Raw genomic sequence first — 18,783 nt, forward strand, 5'->3', positions numbered from 1 at the left:
GTCAATGCTATTTTTTTTTTTTTACTGCCAGGCTTGAAAACCCATTCTCAGTGAGCCAGATGTGGTGCTGAAGTTGAACAGCTGTATAAGCTACAAAAAAAAAAAAAAAAAGATCGGAAAAATACAGCAAGTAGGGATAAACTAGATCCTTATGGGTGGAGATAAAAATTTACTTAATGTGACACTATTTCTTATTGAAGGGGAAAGGAGTGCACAGCTGTCAGAGGCCAAGGGATTTCCTGACAATAAACCCAACCAGCAATTCCTCATTAATGGGGAAGGGGGATAGGCGTTACAATGACAAGACATGTGCCCGAGTAACAGATGAATAAAACGTATGTATGACTGACAGTTAACTACATTATATTTAGGACCCGTTGTTTTTAAGATAATATTTCTGATCTGCCTGCATTTTTACAACATTTGAGCCAACATGTTATTGTTTTACTTTTTGAAGTGGAAGAGAAAAACATTAATTACATATTCAGTTTTAGCCCAATGAACACAGGATTAAGTGACTGTGGCCAGGATTCCTCTAGGGGTGGCACACGAGTGTTGCCAAGGCTGGGCAGCTCACATGGTGGTTTTACACTTTTAAAAATAGATTAAAGGGACACTTTTGGTTGCTGTTTACAACTATAGGTTGGGGAGAGTATAAAATAATGATAATTAGAGCTTTTTATATATTTTTATTAAATAAATTATACCAAAAGAAATTACACAAAAAATTGGTTCTCTCTACACCTCTGACAAACACAGCGAGAGTAATGTCAGTCTTTGGACTTCTCAGGTAAAGTGTGAATTTGTCTATTTCTGTTCACTTTTTTCCAACCTGCTCCCAGCATGCCATTGTCAGTTTCTGTGGTGCATCAGTTCCTGCCTCTATTCATCTGAACTGGAAGATTGGCGGTTTGGTTGAATACTATTGTGCAGTGTTTTTGGAAAATGAAAAGGCTCTCCATAAAAGGAATATTGCATTCACAAACACTTCCAAAATGAAAAAGTAAGACAAAGGGGAGACAAAGAGATAAGACCATAGAAGCTCCGCCAGCATACTTTTCATTTTTTCAAGTCTACTGAGAGACAAGTACATTACACTTCTGTGCCCTTATCCATTAAGGGCAGTTTCTGAATAGCCCTTTTGCACTTAAACATGTGGAAGAGGCTGAGAGCTCAAGGGTAATTTGACTTAATTCTAAAGATGATTCATGATGGTGGTGTCTGAGGAGTGAAAACCTGCTGGGTGCATCTGGACAAATTATTTTCTCATATTCACAAAGACTCACAGGCCGAGAAACTCAGACACACTAGTGCAAAAATAATTCAATCTGAAAAGGTTCCTTTTGTGACCTGCTTTTACATTCAATTTTGGTCAGCGTTAGAGACAGACAAGAAAAATATGTTTACCACATTCTTAGACCAAAAGATTTGAGGTGGTAAAACCAGCAGAGAATCATACAGAGAGACAGACAGAGGGATAGAGTGAGACAGATTAAGAGGAATTGGAATTAAATCTGTTGCTATTTCTGAAGTGCTGTGAATTTCAACCTCTATAGCCTACTGTGACCAAAGCCTTACAGATGACACTGATTCGTCTAAGCAATCGTGCACATGTGAAATGTGAAATGAGCCACTTTCCTTTTTAAATAATTTAAAAGATGAAAATACACAGCTGTACAATTAGTTGCCTAATAAAAGCCACTCCGATAAGGAATGTACAAGACTGTTGGATAAACACTTGCTCAGTTAAACAATGCCCATTCGTGCATGGCCCGTTCCAGGAACATCCTCGGATTTCTACTGCAGAGGTACTAAATCACATATTTATTTTCTTAATAGATAACATAGCACAACGCTGGGCAACACATTGAAGGCAACGACAGCACAAGCATATCAGTGGGAAGCATGCAAAACGGGAATATAATGTGTTTTTTAGAATTAGTCACTTATATTCATTTACAGCACCCTCTTGCAAAAACTGAAAGCACCGGACAAAAATACTGGTGTTAGGAAAACTAAAGCACAAGTTAAAAGGTCCCGGAGCACCAGCATCTTCCTTGGCTCTGAAATAAACTTTTTCTCCCTTTGCTTTCTTTGTCTTCTGCGAGTAGACAAAGGGTATCATTGTGAGAAAGAGGTGTGAATGATGTTTAGTAACAAATTCTACAAAACATGTTTAAAGCTGATGGTTATTGCAAGGGAAAGTTTTGGAAATGTCTGAGCCAGAGATAACAATGAATACATTTTCCACCATTCAGTTTGCTTCTTATATTTGTGTTCAGATAAATCTTCTATTACAAGGTCCTTTATCTTGGCTGGGAGGCTAGGCGCAGCTATGTCGTTTGTCCTTGACTGTTATATCAGTCACATACCGAGAAGGACAATGGATTTTTTTTTTTTTTTTTTTTATCATAAGTATGATTTTTGTTTATTTAATCACTGTTTTTCACAATTCATCACAACCACCTCATCCAGCACATAAAAGCATTGCACATATACGGACAATATTATGTTTCCATTCTTTATGGAAAAAAGGTAGTGTTTCACACAGATAAAAAAATATATAAATAGATTTGCTGTAGTAATGCATAATGCATAACGAAAAAAACTAGGCCTACACTTTGTATACATACATACATATATATTATTTGAAATCACCAAGCCATAACAAAATATAAACCACATATAATTCATTATATGTGCATATCAGCTAAATGACTGAATTGGCAAGTATAAACGAACCCTAAGTAAGCGTGGAATCAGTCTAATTTAGAAGGGAGAACGATCCCTTGTGGTTCAGGTTGCAAAGCTCTATGCCTAATAAAAGTCAATTAATGGGCACTAACTATTGGGATTCAATTGGATGGATGGCTGCTTAAGTTGCAGTTAACAATGATTAACTCTCCATGTCTGAAATAAGAGCAATAGCATTCTCTCTAGCAGTTCCCTACAGCTTCTTAGATGACAAGCTGGGACTTGTCTCCTTGTTGTTGTCCCTGTTGTTTTCCATCCCGTTAGTTACAGTCTTGTTATTTTTTATTTTTTATAATTTGTTTTTTTTTAAACTGTGTTGGTCATTTTTAATTACAATAGACGGGCTCATGGTACCGAAGCAGCATGCAATAAACCTGTTCTTTTTTATGGCATTTAATATATGACTGGCGTAATGAGGCAACTGTAAAAACATCAGCTTACTGCAGGCAACTGGAAAAGCTCAGACCCGCCATGCTCTCATAAAGGGCTTCGAAACCTGCAATTTGTTGCTTTTCTTTTTGTCGCTTGGGTGTTGTGACAGTATTTAATCAATAGTTGTTTCTGAGCTTATGAGACAGTGTGAGCAAGGCTCATCACAGGCTGTGTTCAAATTCAGCACCTCTCAGCAGAATGGACTCCTAATTATACCTAAAACTGCATAATAAAATATATATTTTTTTTTTCCTTTTTCTCCAAATAGTCAAGCAAACAAACCTACTTATCTTGTCAGCCTGGCTGGATACCAACACCAGCCAGTGAGCAGCTTCATTTCAGTCTGCAACTGTGGAAATATATATCAAAGGTTTCTTTCCTACTAGGGGTAAAAGTGATATATACACAGCAAGGTTAATATTATAGCAAACGTGTGTCGCTCACCTGCACTCTGCCAGGGACACAGCCTTTTCAACAAAACAAAAGTACTAGTAAATGGGGGGGGAGAAAAAAAAAAAAAAAGAGGAATCACTTGGATAGAGCACGAATATTTGAGATTAAAATTCAGGATGCTAATGAATCTTCAGCCATCTTTCAATGTGTATTCATTAGCACGCCCTTGCTAATTATAAACTTCTGCTAATCAGTCTTCACAAGGCAATGCGCTCTCTACACCAGGAAATCAATTTTGTGTGATCAGACATTCCATTTACCATGTGATCAATTAAGTCGACATATGATTAGGGAAATGTAATCCATACCAATACAGGAGTCACATGTTTCTTTTGCTAACTTTGCACAAATGCAGGCAAAACCTCAAACATTCTTCAAAACACAAGATCTACATTAATATATAAGGTAGTGGGCTTTTGTGGAGTTTTTTAAAGAACACTTTTATGTAGCAAAATAAACTGCACACAAAACTAGGGCAGTTTAATGGTTACTCCTTTGAATATTTGCAAACAAAATACCCCACACCATATCATGGACAAAACTGGGATTGAAGTCAGAGTCACTGCTGCCTTGATTATGTCACTGATGATTTATTTCAGTCTGCACAACTGTAAAGACGAGATCAAGCTGAAATATTTAAAAGAGACCAATGCAGGGAGTCCTTGTGTGAACAAAATAATTGCATACCAGTACAACTTTCAATGCATACAAATCATTTCCTGAAGTCTTTAACTGTGCAATGGTGGGAGGCAAACCTACAAATCAGGTCGGTCACCTGAGGTATGCTTTATCTCCTGGTTAATACAACTTTAAACAGTGTTTTTTAGGTATTGTATCTCTGCCACATTGCTGTATTCATTTATGCAAACCACCCCACAGAGATATGCTAAAGCTGGGTCATTGTTTATTAAAAAGCCATTAAGACAGGACATTAGGGTACTTACTCAACAGCTACACTCCACTGCACACAATACGGTGCATTGTTCTACCTCCCCATCTCCCAACACATTTGGCGTTGAGTGTTCAAATGGAGAATTATTAGAGCAAACATACAAGATCACAGGGATAACTCAAGCCTATTGCAGTAATGAAGAAAGCAGCAGAGGTGTGCTACACCACGGTATACACACTTCCATTATTGCTATTCTCATTATATTTCTCCTTCACACATAAAATACACTCAAACACACTTCACCTCTTTATAAATCAATGCTATCAGCGAGTGCTACCTTTGTTTGCCAAATATCACCACAACATGTCGACAAAAAAATACATTTATGGCGACAATACGATAAATCACTGAAAACAGCATTAACAGGCACTATTTCAGCTGGGAGACCTAGAAGAATGGCAGTATTACATATTCAAAGCAACACTGTGGGGACTCAGTTTAGTTCAGTAGAGTGTCGTTTATGGTGAGCGTCATTTCCAAGCATTACAAAGAATGCATTTATCCCATGGCTTTCTCAGAGCAACCCTTGGTATAGCTTGAGGCTCTGCTTAATTCAGCCTGGTGCTTAAGCAACAATAGGAAATCTATTAACAAGTGCCTGTTGATAGCCACAGGTCTGTTGCCCACTGATTGATCACAGCAGCCAGACAATGGCCTTGCATCCACAATCCTCTTTCTTTCCCAACAAACTGGGATAAGTCAATGTTGCTCTTTAAAAGAAAACAAAAGAGAAAGGGGAAAAAAGAAAGTCAGTAGGAGGAGCAGAGGGTTAATGTCTTGGTTTACATCATTATTGACTCATGATGGTGTTCCATTGACTTAACTCCCTACTCTTTGGTTCAAACTAATTATTTTATTAATTTACTTTAAGTTGTTATTGGAACTTGACTGCTGCCATGGACAGAATCCAATCGCTTCTTTTAACCTAAAATGTTTGTAATGGGGATATGTGATAAAGCGAGCATACCACAATTCCCCAACATATTATTATTTTCAGTTGACAGGTTTGGATTTTAGGTTTGTCCTCTTAAAAGGTCCTCAGCTTTGTAAAGATAATGCAGCTGTTTTGTAGTCAACACCTATCCTTTGACTTTGTGCCAGATGTCCTGTACTGTTCTGGACCATTCCTAAAAGGTGTCCCTAAAAGTGATCAGACGAATTGTTTAATGCACTTCCTAAAAAAGCTTGAATATGTGTTTAAAAAAACAGAAATATCCATAATATCAATAATACAAATAAATAAATTAAAATAATATTTAAGTATTGCACTCTACTGATATAGATTGGGGGGTTTGCCTTAGAGAATCTTACATTTTCTTTTTAAACACATTAATAATTTCAGGCTATAGAATAACTGATAACTATATTCTACACACACTATGAAAACTAGAATTGATTTTAATTTTTGTATGTAAATTACTAAGCTCAGAGCATCTAATACACAATGCAATAGGAGTCTGACACACTTCCTAGGTAGAGGCACAGTTGAAAAGTAGCTAGCAAATTCACAATCACAGAAGCGGCAAATTAAATCTAAGGGACTGCAATGCATCCTCAAAGAGTAAGAGAAACAGAAGGGTTGTATATTGTTCCAAATTTGATGTTGAACACAAGATTAAAAAAGAATGCTCCCTTGGAACATGGAAGTGAGCAGCAATAGTAAAATAATACATAAAATAAACATAAAAATGCCTGTCACAAAACATGACTGCAGGGGAAATTCAACTTCATGCTTTCCAGAGTGTAAACCTCTGTCATTGTTACTTCTCCATCTTAAAAAACGACTATCATGTTCTTCAAAACCCTTCAGAATGATTGAAAAGCACTTTTCATAATTATAAAACCATAGGCCTGAGAAAGTTTCTGTGGTGTCAACTGTGCAATTCAATTCTGTTTTTGGTTTCTGATTGCCTTCAACGGTAGGCAATAAAATCTGCCCTCTCCTCTCAAAGGAGACTGATAGTGCCAGTTTGCAGACATTCTTTACTAAATTAATTCTGGCTACAAGAAACCACAATTCAGAATTATCTCACAATTACTCAGAACACGCTGACAAAAAGCAGAAACAGCCTATAATACGATCACACTTAGAGGAACAATAAGCCTCTTCTTCTGGCTCGAGGAGCAAATAAAAGCAAGTGATGCTTAACTGAAATATTAAAGCAAACACATTTGCCCTCAGTAAACAACAATATGCTTTACTGTTCAAAATGTATGGATCCCAGCCTCTTTCCAAATACTCAATTACCACAATAAATACCTCTATTGTTTCCAAATGGGGTGGGGGGTGGAAAAAAAAAAAGGGACTGCGGAATTTCAGCCAAGTCATTTGACTCCAAGTCTATACAGCAAATCTCAGTACAGGCCGCTACAAGATTTGCATAACCACGTTACCAGCTTTGATCCTGAAAGTCTTTAATCCATGCTGATCTGATAGGATTAACACATCAGGCCTGTCCCGATTTAGAGGCACACTGTTTTACACTGAGCTTCCTCAAATTCATGTCAGAGTTTGACCAGGAATCTGGCTGTTGATTGCTTCCTTCTGCCAGATCACAAGAAGAGCTACCGTACTGTCTCGAGGGATTCCTCACAGGCAAGGAAAGCAAGAACAACATATGGATGGACTTTCCCATGGACTCTGACCACTGCTCGGTGGTCGCATCTGTTCCATTTGCTTTTGCAAACCCCTCTGGTTTTCCATAACAGAAACTAAGTACAACTCCAATCCTAGAGGGAATCTGCATCTTGATGTTGTCATTCCATCATTCACTGATACGTTTAACTAATTATTGGCATAATTTGACCAACTGCACAACGATTCCAAATTCCGATTCTTCAGAGAGACCTATAATATCTGTTGGATTGTGGTCCTTCCGTACCAGTTGTCAACTTCTGGCATAAAAGGGGATTATTAGATACTGAAATCCCTTCCATAGATGGATTATGGCAGAACCAGCTGTTTAATGATATAATTGTTTGTGAATTAATTCCAGTAACCTTTTATTGTTTTGTTTTTTGTCAGGACTGTAGCATCTCTGACCACGTTCCGTCACCTCCTTCAAACTCATCTTCCCAGACTCTCCCTACTTGAAGAGCTATATTCTGTGACCACCCAAATTTAACACAATCTGCTTTGGTCTGAGCACAAACCTCTTAATTTAAAGTTTATTCAGAGGAGAAAATTATACTCTGGCAATTCACCTGCTGTATTATTGAATTATATTGTATTGCGTTCTATTTTCACTACAATCTGTTACCTTCTGATTATTATTTATTTATTTTTGGACAAAAAAGACAGGAAAGGCTTGCACTAAACTGATATATATTGGAGGGTCACCCTTTTATTTACCTTCTTGGACATTTTTAATCAGGTCTTATTATAATAACAAAATAAAAGATTCCACACACTCTATGAAAGCGATCGTTTATTTTATTTCTCCATGAATTACTAAGCTCACAGCTTTTGAACCACAAGGCAATGGGGACTCAGCCACAGTTCCTACGCAAGGCACAGTGGAAAAATACAGCCAGCACACTCTCAATCACAGAAGCGGCAAATTAAATCTGGAGGCTCACAACGCGTCCTCAAAAGAATAAGAGACTGACCTGCTTCCGATAACTGAGAGCTGAAATGTTGGGCTCTTCAATAAATTACTTCAATTATCAGTTTTCACAGCTTTTAACTTTCTTTTTCTAAGCTCTCGTTTAAGAAGAACGCGCCGTTTCAGTCAGCCATTCTGCAAAAGCACTGTTGCCCCCTAAAACGCAACGATTTCCAATCTGCATTTCAAACGGTCCCCTGGAATGAAGACTAATGTATACTGCTGACAACTGCTAATTAAATTCTAAACCTAAGATCATCCAACCCCCCCCCCCCCCCCATCAACCCTCCCCCTAGTCCCATTCCCTCTCTACACAGGCAACACACACATAGTCTGTCATTATACAGAATGCAGTTGCCCATTAGAGGAACCAGCCATTTTGGAAATTGCAGCAAATCTTCCATGAAAATACATTTCCTCTAATGTTCCAGTCACGCTTGGAAAACACGGCTCCCCATATCCATAAAGCTGCAGTGTGGAAAATTGCGTTGGCTGTTTGATTAGGGTGACACCAGCAAGAGGCAAGACTGGAGAAAACTGTATCTGTTATAGTATCTTGCATTTTATACAGCACTTTCTATCTCAAAGGATCCCAAATATGAAGTACATGCTAGAATTAAGTGTAGTATAGCTTGTGCGCACTGCAGTGTCAATCTAGATTGCTCCCGTCTCATCGTTTTCAGTGTCAGTCAAGTAAATAAAGAGGCCTTTAGTCTGAAGAATTGATTCTTATAGCCCCGTAATCTGAAATGATCAGTTTTTCTTTTCGTTTTCTGTGACTTCACTCCTGTGATCATGTTTAAGACTCAATTCAGTTTGGTTGTAGGTGTCCTTAACAGGAATGCTGTCTAATGTTATCATTTTCTGTCATTTATGTTTCAGTGGGGTATATCCATTGTAATATTTTGTTAAATAAATAAAACAGTTTATTGAATGTACACTGCCATGGTGTTATAACAAATAGTAGATAAAAATAAATACATAGATAGATATATGTCCAATATAGTCTGATACAGACTGTGGAGTTAATAGCTCCCCAGCAAAGTATGATATAAGTACTACATAAACCAACTCAGTGTCTGCAAGGGGCAGAAGAGTCAGTATACACATACATACTGTGTAAAAAGACACAAGAAGAACAAAGGAAGTCTCTTAAAGAGGGCTTTGTAGCCATTTAGTCTTCAAAAAGCCAAACTGCTGCTTACTTACAGACTGACAATAGTTATTAACACAGGCTAGCTATTTCAGGCGGTGTTACAAATTACCGAACAACCTTCCTGCACAGCATTTCTTATTAACTGAGCATCCCTCTGCTATTATTACCTGGACTACCTGGCAATTGGATTATAAGCACACAGGAAAAAAAACACACAACAGGTTTCCAGATTGCACTGTGATTTATGTTTTTTCAGCCCTGTGAACAATCTGGGAGAAAAAAGAAAAAGACAGCCCCTTCTCCTTTTAAAATAGGTGTGGTATAATAATGGGTACAAACAATGCCCTTTCCCTGTTTAGAACCTAGGCAAGTCTATGATCTTATCAGTCAATGCAATGTCATTAAAGATTGGGCAAGGCCTGCCAGTTGATTCCCGCTCTGCAGTAGATTTGTGATGGCCGACCTAAGATTTAGCAGGCCTGAGCTATAGTAAGTTCCCAAGAAAGACAGTATCTTTAAATAGATCTCAGAATAGTTCCAAGCAGAGACTGGGAGTAAAATTAGCACAATGACTGTACAGTAAGTAAGCTGACATGGTGACGTACCTAGATTAGCAACACTCTTGGCTAATGAAGGTGACTGGCCGTGATGGCACTCTATAAGACGGAGGTGAACTCAGCTAAACTCCCTCCTTCAAAAAAATGCAAGGATCCAGAAAACCAACCTAGAGACTTTACCCTCAATTGTTTTTTTTTTTTTGTGCTACTGTAAAACAAATATTGTCTCAGTTTGCCACCGTGATTTTTTTAACAATATGATCTTGGAAGATGCAGGAGCTCAGTTTTTTAGCACTTTACTTCAAGTCTTGCCAGGTTAATACTAACCAAAGACTGAACTTGGTTAGTTATAATACTGCTTCAAAATATGAATAACCTAAATATGAAAAGCATAAGGATACTGCCACCAGAAATAAACCTCATCAATCAGTTCTGTAGAATGCAGCTTGTGTGCAGATAATGCTTGCAGTATTGAGAATAAGCAGATTCAAGCCATCTGCTTGTGCCAGGAGACATGGCAAGCTTGAAAATATTTAATTGATCAATCAGAGTGCAATGAGCTTTACACATTTAGACTTACATTTAATGCTTGACCTGCAGCAAGTACATGTATGTCTGTCAGGTTTGTCTGGGCACCGCATGCATGAGATGTCTGGATACCTTGCGATTTGAAAGTTCCTTTATTCTGATGTTTTATGACTGCAGCGCTTGTGATATGACATTTGCCTAGTTACAATTTAATTCTGCTAGATGCTGGTACCCATTTTAGAAGCAAAAGATCTACCTTTTTTCTGCCTGTAGCCAAGTAATAAAGGCAGATAATCTTAGAACCCTCTCCTTAACACAGCACGCCTATTCTGTCAGAGCTCCAATTCAACCCCCCAGCCATTAAAATCTGACCCGTCTGTACAGGGCTTTTATAAACTCTCACATGATGAGGCATACGAGTCATTATCATTTTTACTGCAATCTAACACACAAAACTGGATGGGTTCCTATTTCATTTCTTTTATTGGTGATGTTTCAACTATGCATTTAAGTTCAGGACATCCTTCAACTTATCAAAATGAGTCCCATTCACAAGTGCAAATTACTTTCAATAAGCTCGCACTTGCCAATACATTTGGAACGGTTTTAAACATAGAGAGCAACAGAACCAGAACAAAAACAAAAACACATTTGCCAAGACTGCCAATCCCCTTGGTCATGTTATGCATCATTACGATAAAGGTATAGCTTTGTCGCTAGATCAGTGCTGTGGGGGATTGAGTCTGTAAAGTTTCAGATGACTGACTCATCAGTATTTGTAGGATGGTTGGCATTATGATGAAACACAGCAATGAAGAAAAAAACTGAAAAGGTTATCTTTATTTTCTCCTATGAAAAAGATCCTTTCAGCTGTCTGTATTCCTTGTTTTAGCACCCAATGTGCGCACACTCAAGGTGAAGTTTGGGGAAAGAAAGAGATAATGTTGAAGGACACAAGTAATAAATTGCTACCAGTTACTGTAAAAACAGGCTAATTGTCAACAAAGCCCAGCACTAACACCTGCAGCATTCCCTCACCATTTCCGATGTTGAGAAATGGTTTGTTGTATTCAAATAATCAAGATGCTATATTTCTTTTCCATGCAAAGCCACTCACAGTTCTTCAATACGACCTAAACTGTGGTCAGCATTCCCCTCTAGGACGTACCGCTCCACATAATTAACAGTCCCTGGGAGGAATATCAGTCTATGCAGAATAATGAATCTGCATTTCTGTGGGCTTCACAATAATGATAGCCCAGGACATATTATGCCACACTTTGCATAATGAGTGTGATTCCCTCCATTAAAGACAGGTAGATTAAACCAGCCTACACATTAATTTAAAGTGTTGGGTCGCCGGGAAGGAATGGAGATATAGGCCTAGAAGTGCGTATTAATCCGATATCGTGTAGAAGGAGACACAGGCACATTCTAATTCTGAAGAGAAGATCGACTTCTTTCCAGAGGGATTGAGTGACAGGCTAAATCTGTAAGAGACTGACACTTCAGCCTTAAACTTGATCTTATTCTTACTGTGCAACAGTTTCAAACATCGGCCCTTTTCTAAGAAAGAAACGTCAGTCTAGTAGAGAAAAGACATTTCTCTACAAGTGTTTCCCCCCCCCCCCCTCTCTCTCTCAAATCATACTGGATGTTCATCTAAATCCCTTCCCCCTTTTTTAACAGGATTTACATTTTTCTTCACAAGGAAACAAAATGATTTCTTCAAATTGTATGGCAGTCTTTACCATTATTTGTTCGCATAATGGAAGAGGTGTTATTATTTCTTCAGTCCATTAACATCAATTAATTATTGAAAGCAGAGGACAGTATTTAGCTTAGCTTCAGTTTAATAGTGCAGAATAGTGCGATTTGGCTATAAAAAATTTGAATAATGAGTTAACACAAATACTGTGATATATGTCTCGTCAAGCATTGATGTACAGTGTCGCTTGCTGCGTTCCAGCATCCTGTGGGTATAGACTAGCATATAAACTAATTGAAAAGGTCTTCCTGCTACCAGCAAAATTAGAATGATTAAGAAAAGGATTCCCTATCTCAGCCAAATTCAGTACAATTCTGAAGGCCTGGAAGGCAACTGACTAATTTCAGAGTGTTTGTGTTTAAATTGGAATATTACCAAGGACTTATCACAGATGAACTTTGTCTGTTCTGGTCTCCCATTTAACAGCATTCATTTATAAGGGGGAGATGTCTGGATTTCTGTACAAATAGAAGCTGGCATAGACCGGCAGTATAGGCACCGCTTCATGCTTAAATAAATGTAATACAAAATATTACTCACATATGTATTGATTATGGTTTGGTTTAGTGAAATAACATTTTCCTTAAGAAGTTACCACTACCCTGTACTATTTACAGCCTGTGACATGGAGAATATGTCCTGAAAACCGTTCTCCCATGTGAGGTGAAGACACCGTACGTCTTGCTGTCAGCTCTGACCGAAATACTATTAAGGCTTCTAAATCTCATATAGAGCATCCGCCGGACTGATAAGACCATGGCGATTTCATTTATGATGAAACTCACCAAGACAGAGAAACAGTGTTAGTCATGTAAATATGTTGCTACTATCCACAAGCTTTATGGAAGACAGTCACTGGAGTTCAAAAGCAAGACAATTCATGCCATTCATGAAATAATGTATGATACACACAGCAAATGACATCAACCACAAAAATGGCTTCATAACACATTTACACCACAGTTAGATCATTATAAAACCCTTAATTGTGCTTAAAACAAACCCTAAAAACTAATCAAGTATGTCAATTCATTCTGTCATGCAAATCAGCAGCTTTCAGTCACAATTTCATAGAACTTCATCCCATAGAAGACAATCTAAATCATAGACAGTGTGCTATACACTTCCACTTAAAACAAATCAATAAAAATGACTGCTGCTTTTTAGGATATTTTACAAATTTTACACTTCAAAGTGATGCAGATTAATGGGCAATGTCAAATTGTAGGAAAAAGAAAACCAAAGTTAAAATCTACCCAGTTAAAGTGCCTTTGTGTTTCCCACACATCCCAAGCACATATTAATAAAAAAATTATAAAGAATCAATACCTGCTGCAGCACAACTAGGTTACACCTATTCCTACTTGAGGGTTTCATGAAACAACTTAACAGTATGATTTAAAAACAGAATCGTTCATGTACCCTCAATGGAGTATGATTGCCATGATCACTTGAGAAGTGTTGTTATATAATAGCAAATTGCTCTTCTATATGGAGGACCAGCTTTTATAAAGTGGCACACTCTTATTTATTTATTAAAAGGTTAAAAGGTTTTGTAATCTTGGCATCAGATCATGTATTTTTAAATGCCCCACCAAATACTATATTTAGAGATCATCGGTGGATGGTGCCATTTAAAAATTCATGGTTTCATATGCTAGACGGATCATAAGATCTACCTTACTAAGTCAGATCCCCGCCTTCTAATAAATAACTCAGGCCGGCTATAGTAAAATATTTTATTCATTACTTTTTTTTAACACAGCCCTAATGCAATTTCATTTCTTCCATGACTGTATGTAAAATAAGGGCTGAAGTGTCTTTTTATTACAGTACAGAAACAGACGCAGCACAAGTAATAAATGTAGCCTCGCTCCTCAGGTCTAAGCAGGCAGGGCTAATTTAATCTAGTGCCTACGTCACAGGAACCCGAATTCTCCCGATGCGTAGATCATAATGGATCAGCTTTAATTCGTCTATGAACGGTACCCAACACAGAAAAATACATTGTGCTGGATACAGAGACACAAGCTTTACATACAATGGAAGCTATTTACATACAATGCCACTAAGTTTCAATTGGTCTATTTCAATGTTTAAATAATGCAAGATCTATTGAAAGCTCTGTTGAAAAACAAGCCTTTTTCTTTTTAGAACTGGATAAGTGGAATTCACAAATGTTCGAAAATTCAGAATGCTGAAAATGACAGCCCTATAATTGAATCGCTTTGCTACAATTCAGGTACGCTGCGGTAGTCACTTTTGCCCAGACCTCTTGAGTTTCTTTTCTAAAGCAAACCCTAGCATCATCCAAAAAAACACTTATGTATATAACTAGCAAATACAGCGTGGAATGGGTTATAGGGACAGAGACACTTAATAAGGAGCCACACTGCTGGAAAAGGGTAGACATATTTTTGTCCCTGACACAAAGATAACAAGAAAAAGGAATCAGAGCGCTTCTGCATTAACCAGAGATAAAGATAACTTACTGCATTATCTCTTGGCTGTAGTTAAACTACATGCAGAGTGTGCCAGAAATAATTGCTATAAGCACAAAGCTTATTGGTATTGTCAGTTCATCAGTGATACAAGGAGTCAAAAAGGGCTTTGGAGATGGGCTGGGAAAGCCTTTGTAGAAATAATGTTATGGGCTCTGTAGTGCATTCATTTTGTAGAATTCAAAGCAATGCTTTAGAGATTTTACAAGTTTCATAAGTAAACCAACTAAACTCAGAGTGCTCCACACTGTTATTGTGCAGAACACTGTTAGACTGCGTGATGTCATGGTTTAAATGCAGTAGTTAATATTGTTTGCATTTTGTTTAATAATAATATTATTATGAAATATTATATACACACAACTTTAAATGTTTTACAGTTGTGTGTATATAATATACATACATACATACATACATACAGATGATTAAGTATGAAACACAATGTTTTTTTTTTTTAATTTTCATATATAAACACTTGAAGTCTGTTTGACCCTGTAGGCTTATGCAATGCAAACACATTAAGTTTACAAGCTGTGCATGCAATTCTAATTTCGGTCGTATGATGACAATTTAAATATCAAGCCTACTGCCAAATCCAGACAGGTTTTTTAGAATACATGCAGAAAATATTATTTGAAATTTGGAGATGATTCATAAGATATGTCCTGCCCCCCCCCCCCCACACACACACACACTTCTTTGCAATATATGTTGAAAGCGATTTGTGCGACACCAACATTTGAAGGAAACAAGCTTGAGTGGGTAGTATTACAACTCCAAAGCGATGACAGTTTGACCATGTAAATTATAACCGCGCAACCGAAATTATCCCCGACAGCCAGTTATTAGTGAACCGCAAAACGTTAGAGAGACATTTTGGCCACTGCTTCCACACACTGCTGAAGACACTTGTGCCCACCCTACACGGGTTGGTGTTTTCTGCTGAATTTTCTGTTAAAAACCATTCCTCTCTCCAAGTACATGGCTTGGTCGACAATGCAGTCATCTTTCCACTTTCACCACGCAGCGAAAGGGGCATGAGGGGCATGGATGTTGTGCCCACTGCCCCCAAACTGTGTGTTGCAATAGCACATTATATACATAGATAATATGCATGCTTTCCATATGCAACATTCACCTATATTTATACGCAATTTCCCCAACAGAATAATGTAAAAAAAAGCACTTTGTGGAGTTACGATGCTTCATCGCTGGATTTCACCATACCTACGCAATTATAAGAATGAAACTGGACATTTTGTTAACTTTACAGCTTCAAGAAAACAATCATCTGCATTTAATCTTCTTCGGGGGAATGTAGCAGTTGCTGCCATTGGATTGGGCTGGGATTGATTCGGATGTATAACCCAAACCAATCAAAATCACATCAAATAAAACAAAAAGCGAAAATCAAAACCAAATGGGTCCTAGATCAATGTCAGTTAGCTCGTAAGACGATGTGGTATTCCATGTGCAAATGCCTTAAGACTGGGGAAGTCTTGAGAATAGCGTTTTAAAATACCCTGACCGGCTGCTGACACAAATTAGGACTTACAGCCACTGTAACTAGTTAACTATAGTTAGTTTGTCGCAAAGCTTGATCGCGTTAACTCTTTCCAAACAAACTATAATAGCAACAGCAACTGATCTCATAGTAAGTCTAGTTAGCAAAATAATCGCACAAGGTTGTCAGATTACTCTGCAAAAGCATGCATGATGGTGCAATTCTAAAAGCGTGACTTCTACAGAATAACTATGGATATAAGGAAGGGGAAACTTGTTCCGCTGGAGGATGTTAAACACACACACACACTCGGACTGTACCTCAGGTTTTTAAATTTATTCTCCTTCTTGTTGAGCACCCCCGGCACGCAGTTGGTGAGCTCGGTCCAGTCGGCGTGCAGCCCGCAGCTCCAGCCCGTGGAGAAGCGGGAGAAGAGCCAGGTCTCCTTCCTGTTGGGCCGGTAGCAGGTACACTTCTTCTGCCCGGGTCTGCAGTCGCACGGCACCTCCAGCCTCACGTTTTGCACCAAATGCCTCCCAAAAGTGGTCCCCCCCGTTTTCTGGATGTGCAGAAAGACGATCACATCCTCGCCTTTGATTTCGAAATCCACCGAGCGATCCAGGTCCCTGATGGGAAAATAGTACTTCTTCACATAGTGGGGATCTGGGGTCGGGAAGATATCTGCGTCGTCCTCCAGGAGGTACCCGTGCGGGGACCCGAAGTTCATCATCCCGGGAGCCACGTACTGGTACAAAATCAGCATGAAAAAGATGGATCCGACAACGATCAACAGAAATTTACTGGTCCTCTCAACCATGTTCCTTCCAGTGCGGTTCATATGTTACCATCTCCCAGTTTACAGAGTCGTGGGGACTTAGTAGCAAAAGGCGAAGCTCTGCTCTGTTCCCATACAAAACACGATCAGAGGTCAGAGGACCACGGCTTTAAAGTTGGGCTTTAGATACATGGTATCCTTTCCCAGTGAAAACTCAGACGAACCTGCCAGATCCAGAACTGCCAGTGAAATGCGACCCCTGCTTGCATTCAATCTCGCCACCGTGAATCTCCCTCTTTCACTATTGTATACAGTATGCAGTGTTTAAAGTCCTTCCTCTAAACCACCATCACGAAGCTGAGCCCAGCATGCACAGCGACACCCACTTTTTCAACACACACACACAAAAAGAAGCAGAAAAAAAGACGGGCGCTTTTAATTTGTAGCTTGGTGTGCACCGTTCGCACCAAAACGAAAGGGGATCGAATGAACAGACTCGCTCCTTTTCGAAACGCCCCGGTGATTTGATTGAAGTGTGGGAGGGAATTTGATTGCTGTCTTTCTTTCTTTCTTTCTTTCTTTCTTTCTTTCTTTCTTTCTTTCTTTCTTTCTTTCTATTTAAATAACAACGTTTCGTTCAACTTTACATCATGCATCCACCTTTTTGACCAAATCAATGCATGCTAATATCTAGGATTAATTAAATGGTCGATAACTCAAATTAGTCTACAGCTCCGTCTGCAGAAGTGACCTCTCCAGTTGTAAATGTCAAGGTTAATTATTGGTTAACTTGGTGTTGCAAGGATTTTATAACAGGTAAGCATATGTGTGTGTATTTAGTTCAACTGTATAATAGGATGGGATGCAACAATAGGGGCCACCATCTCTGGTCATAATCGTCGACTTGCAGAAATTGAATTATGAATGGATATATGCTTGTAAGGCTCTTTAAATAATTAATTCATATGCACATTGCAAAGAAGTTGGATTTTAAAGTTGAAGGCCATGCATATATCAAGGGGAAACAATGGCAGTGATCTAAGGCTAAGCAAATGTGTAATATAAATACAGTGTTGGTTCAAATGTGAGCTGGGGGGTGTAGGAAGAATCGTACCCATTGTATCTGGTACAGTAAAGATCACACATTAACACAAGGCATCATCACACATATCCCCCCCTATATTATACGACCATAAAAATAATCGGTAAAAAAAAAGTGAATGAAAAACACGCCGAGCCCACGGAAAAGTTTTCCCTCAAGCTTTCGCTTTCTTTTCGTTTCGAGCCAATGGATTTGTGAGGTTTGTCCGTGAAACAGAGGATCAATGGCGTTGGAAGCTGTTGAAATGTGTGGTATGCAGAAGGTGCTGTGTGCTTTGAGAGAGGTAGGGGGCAGTACTGGGAAATGCCTGTGCTGACAGGCTTACAACTTGTTAGACATCGCAATTATGTTTTTCTCTTAAAGGGACGGTGTTAAGATCTCACCCGTTAAATGCCATACTTTCAGTATTACTGTAAATTAAATATCAATTGGTAAATTAGACTTTGTGGAAGTTTTCATCATTAGTATCATCATCATCAATATCAATAATGACAATACTACTACTACTACTACTACTACTACTACTACTAATAATAATAATAATAATAATATAGTATTAATGTTTTTTGTTGTTGTAATATGTGTGTTCTTATTGGTTATTACATTGCCAAAATAAAATTGAATACTTAAAACTGCATCTGTGTAAGATTCATGCAGCATCATGTATCTTTGTTGTTGCTCCTGTATTAATTTTAA

The 18,783-nt window shown here is 38.3% G+C and overlaps 1 protein-coding gene across 1 annotated transcript in view; it reads right to left on the minus strand.

Annotated features, from left to right (window-relative positions):
- Positions 1–17,366, minus strand: part of hs6st1a (heparan sulfate 6-O-sulfotransferase 1a) — a 121,187-nt gene extending 103,821 nt beyond the window's left edge. The window contains exon 1 of the mRNA XM_066708980.1: positions 16,531–17,366. Coding sequence (XP_066565077.1) covers positions 16,531–17,048 — 518 coding nt within the window. The 5' untranslated portion in view covers positions 17,049–17,366. The remainder of the gene's footprint in view (positions 1–16,530) is intronic.
- Between the last annotated feature and the right edge of the window lie 1,417 nt (positions 17,367–18,783).

The sequence above is a fragment of the Amia ocellicauda genome, chromosome 7 (genome assembly GCF_036373705.1).
Source record: "Amia ocellicauda isolate fAmiCal2 chromosome 7, fAmiCal2.hap1, whole genome shotgun sequence".
Classification (NCBI taxonomy): Eukaryota; Metazoa; Chordata; class Actinopteri; order Amiiformes; family Amiidae; genus Amia; species Amia ocellicauda.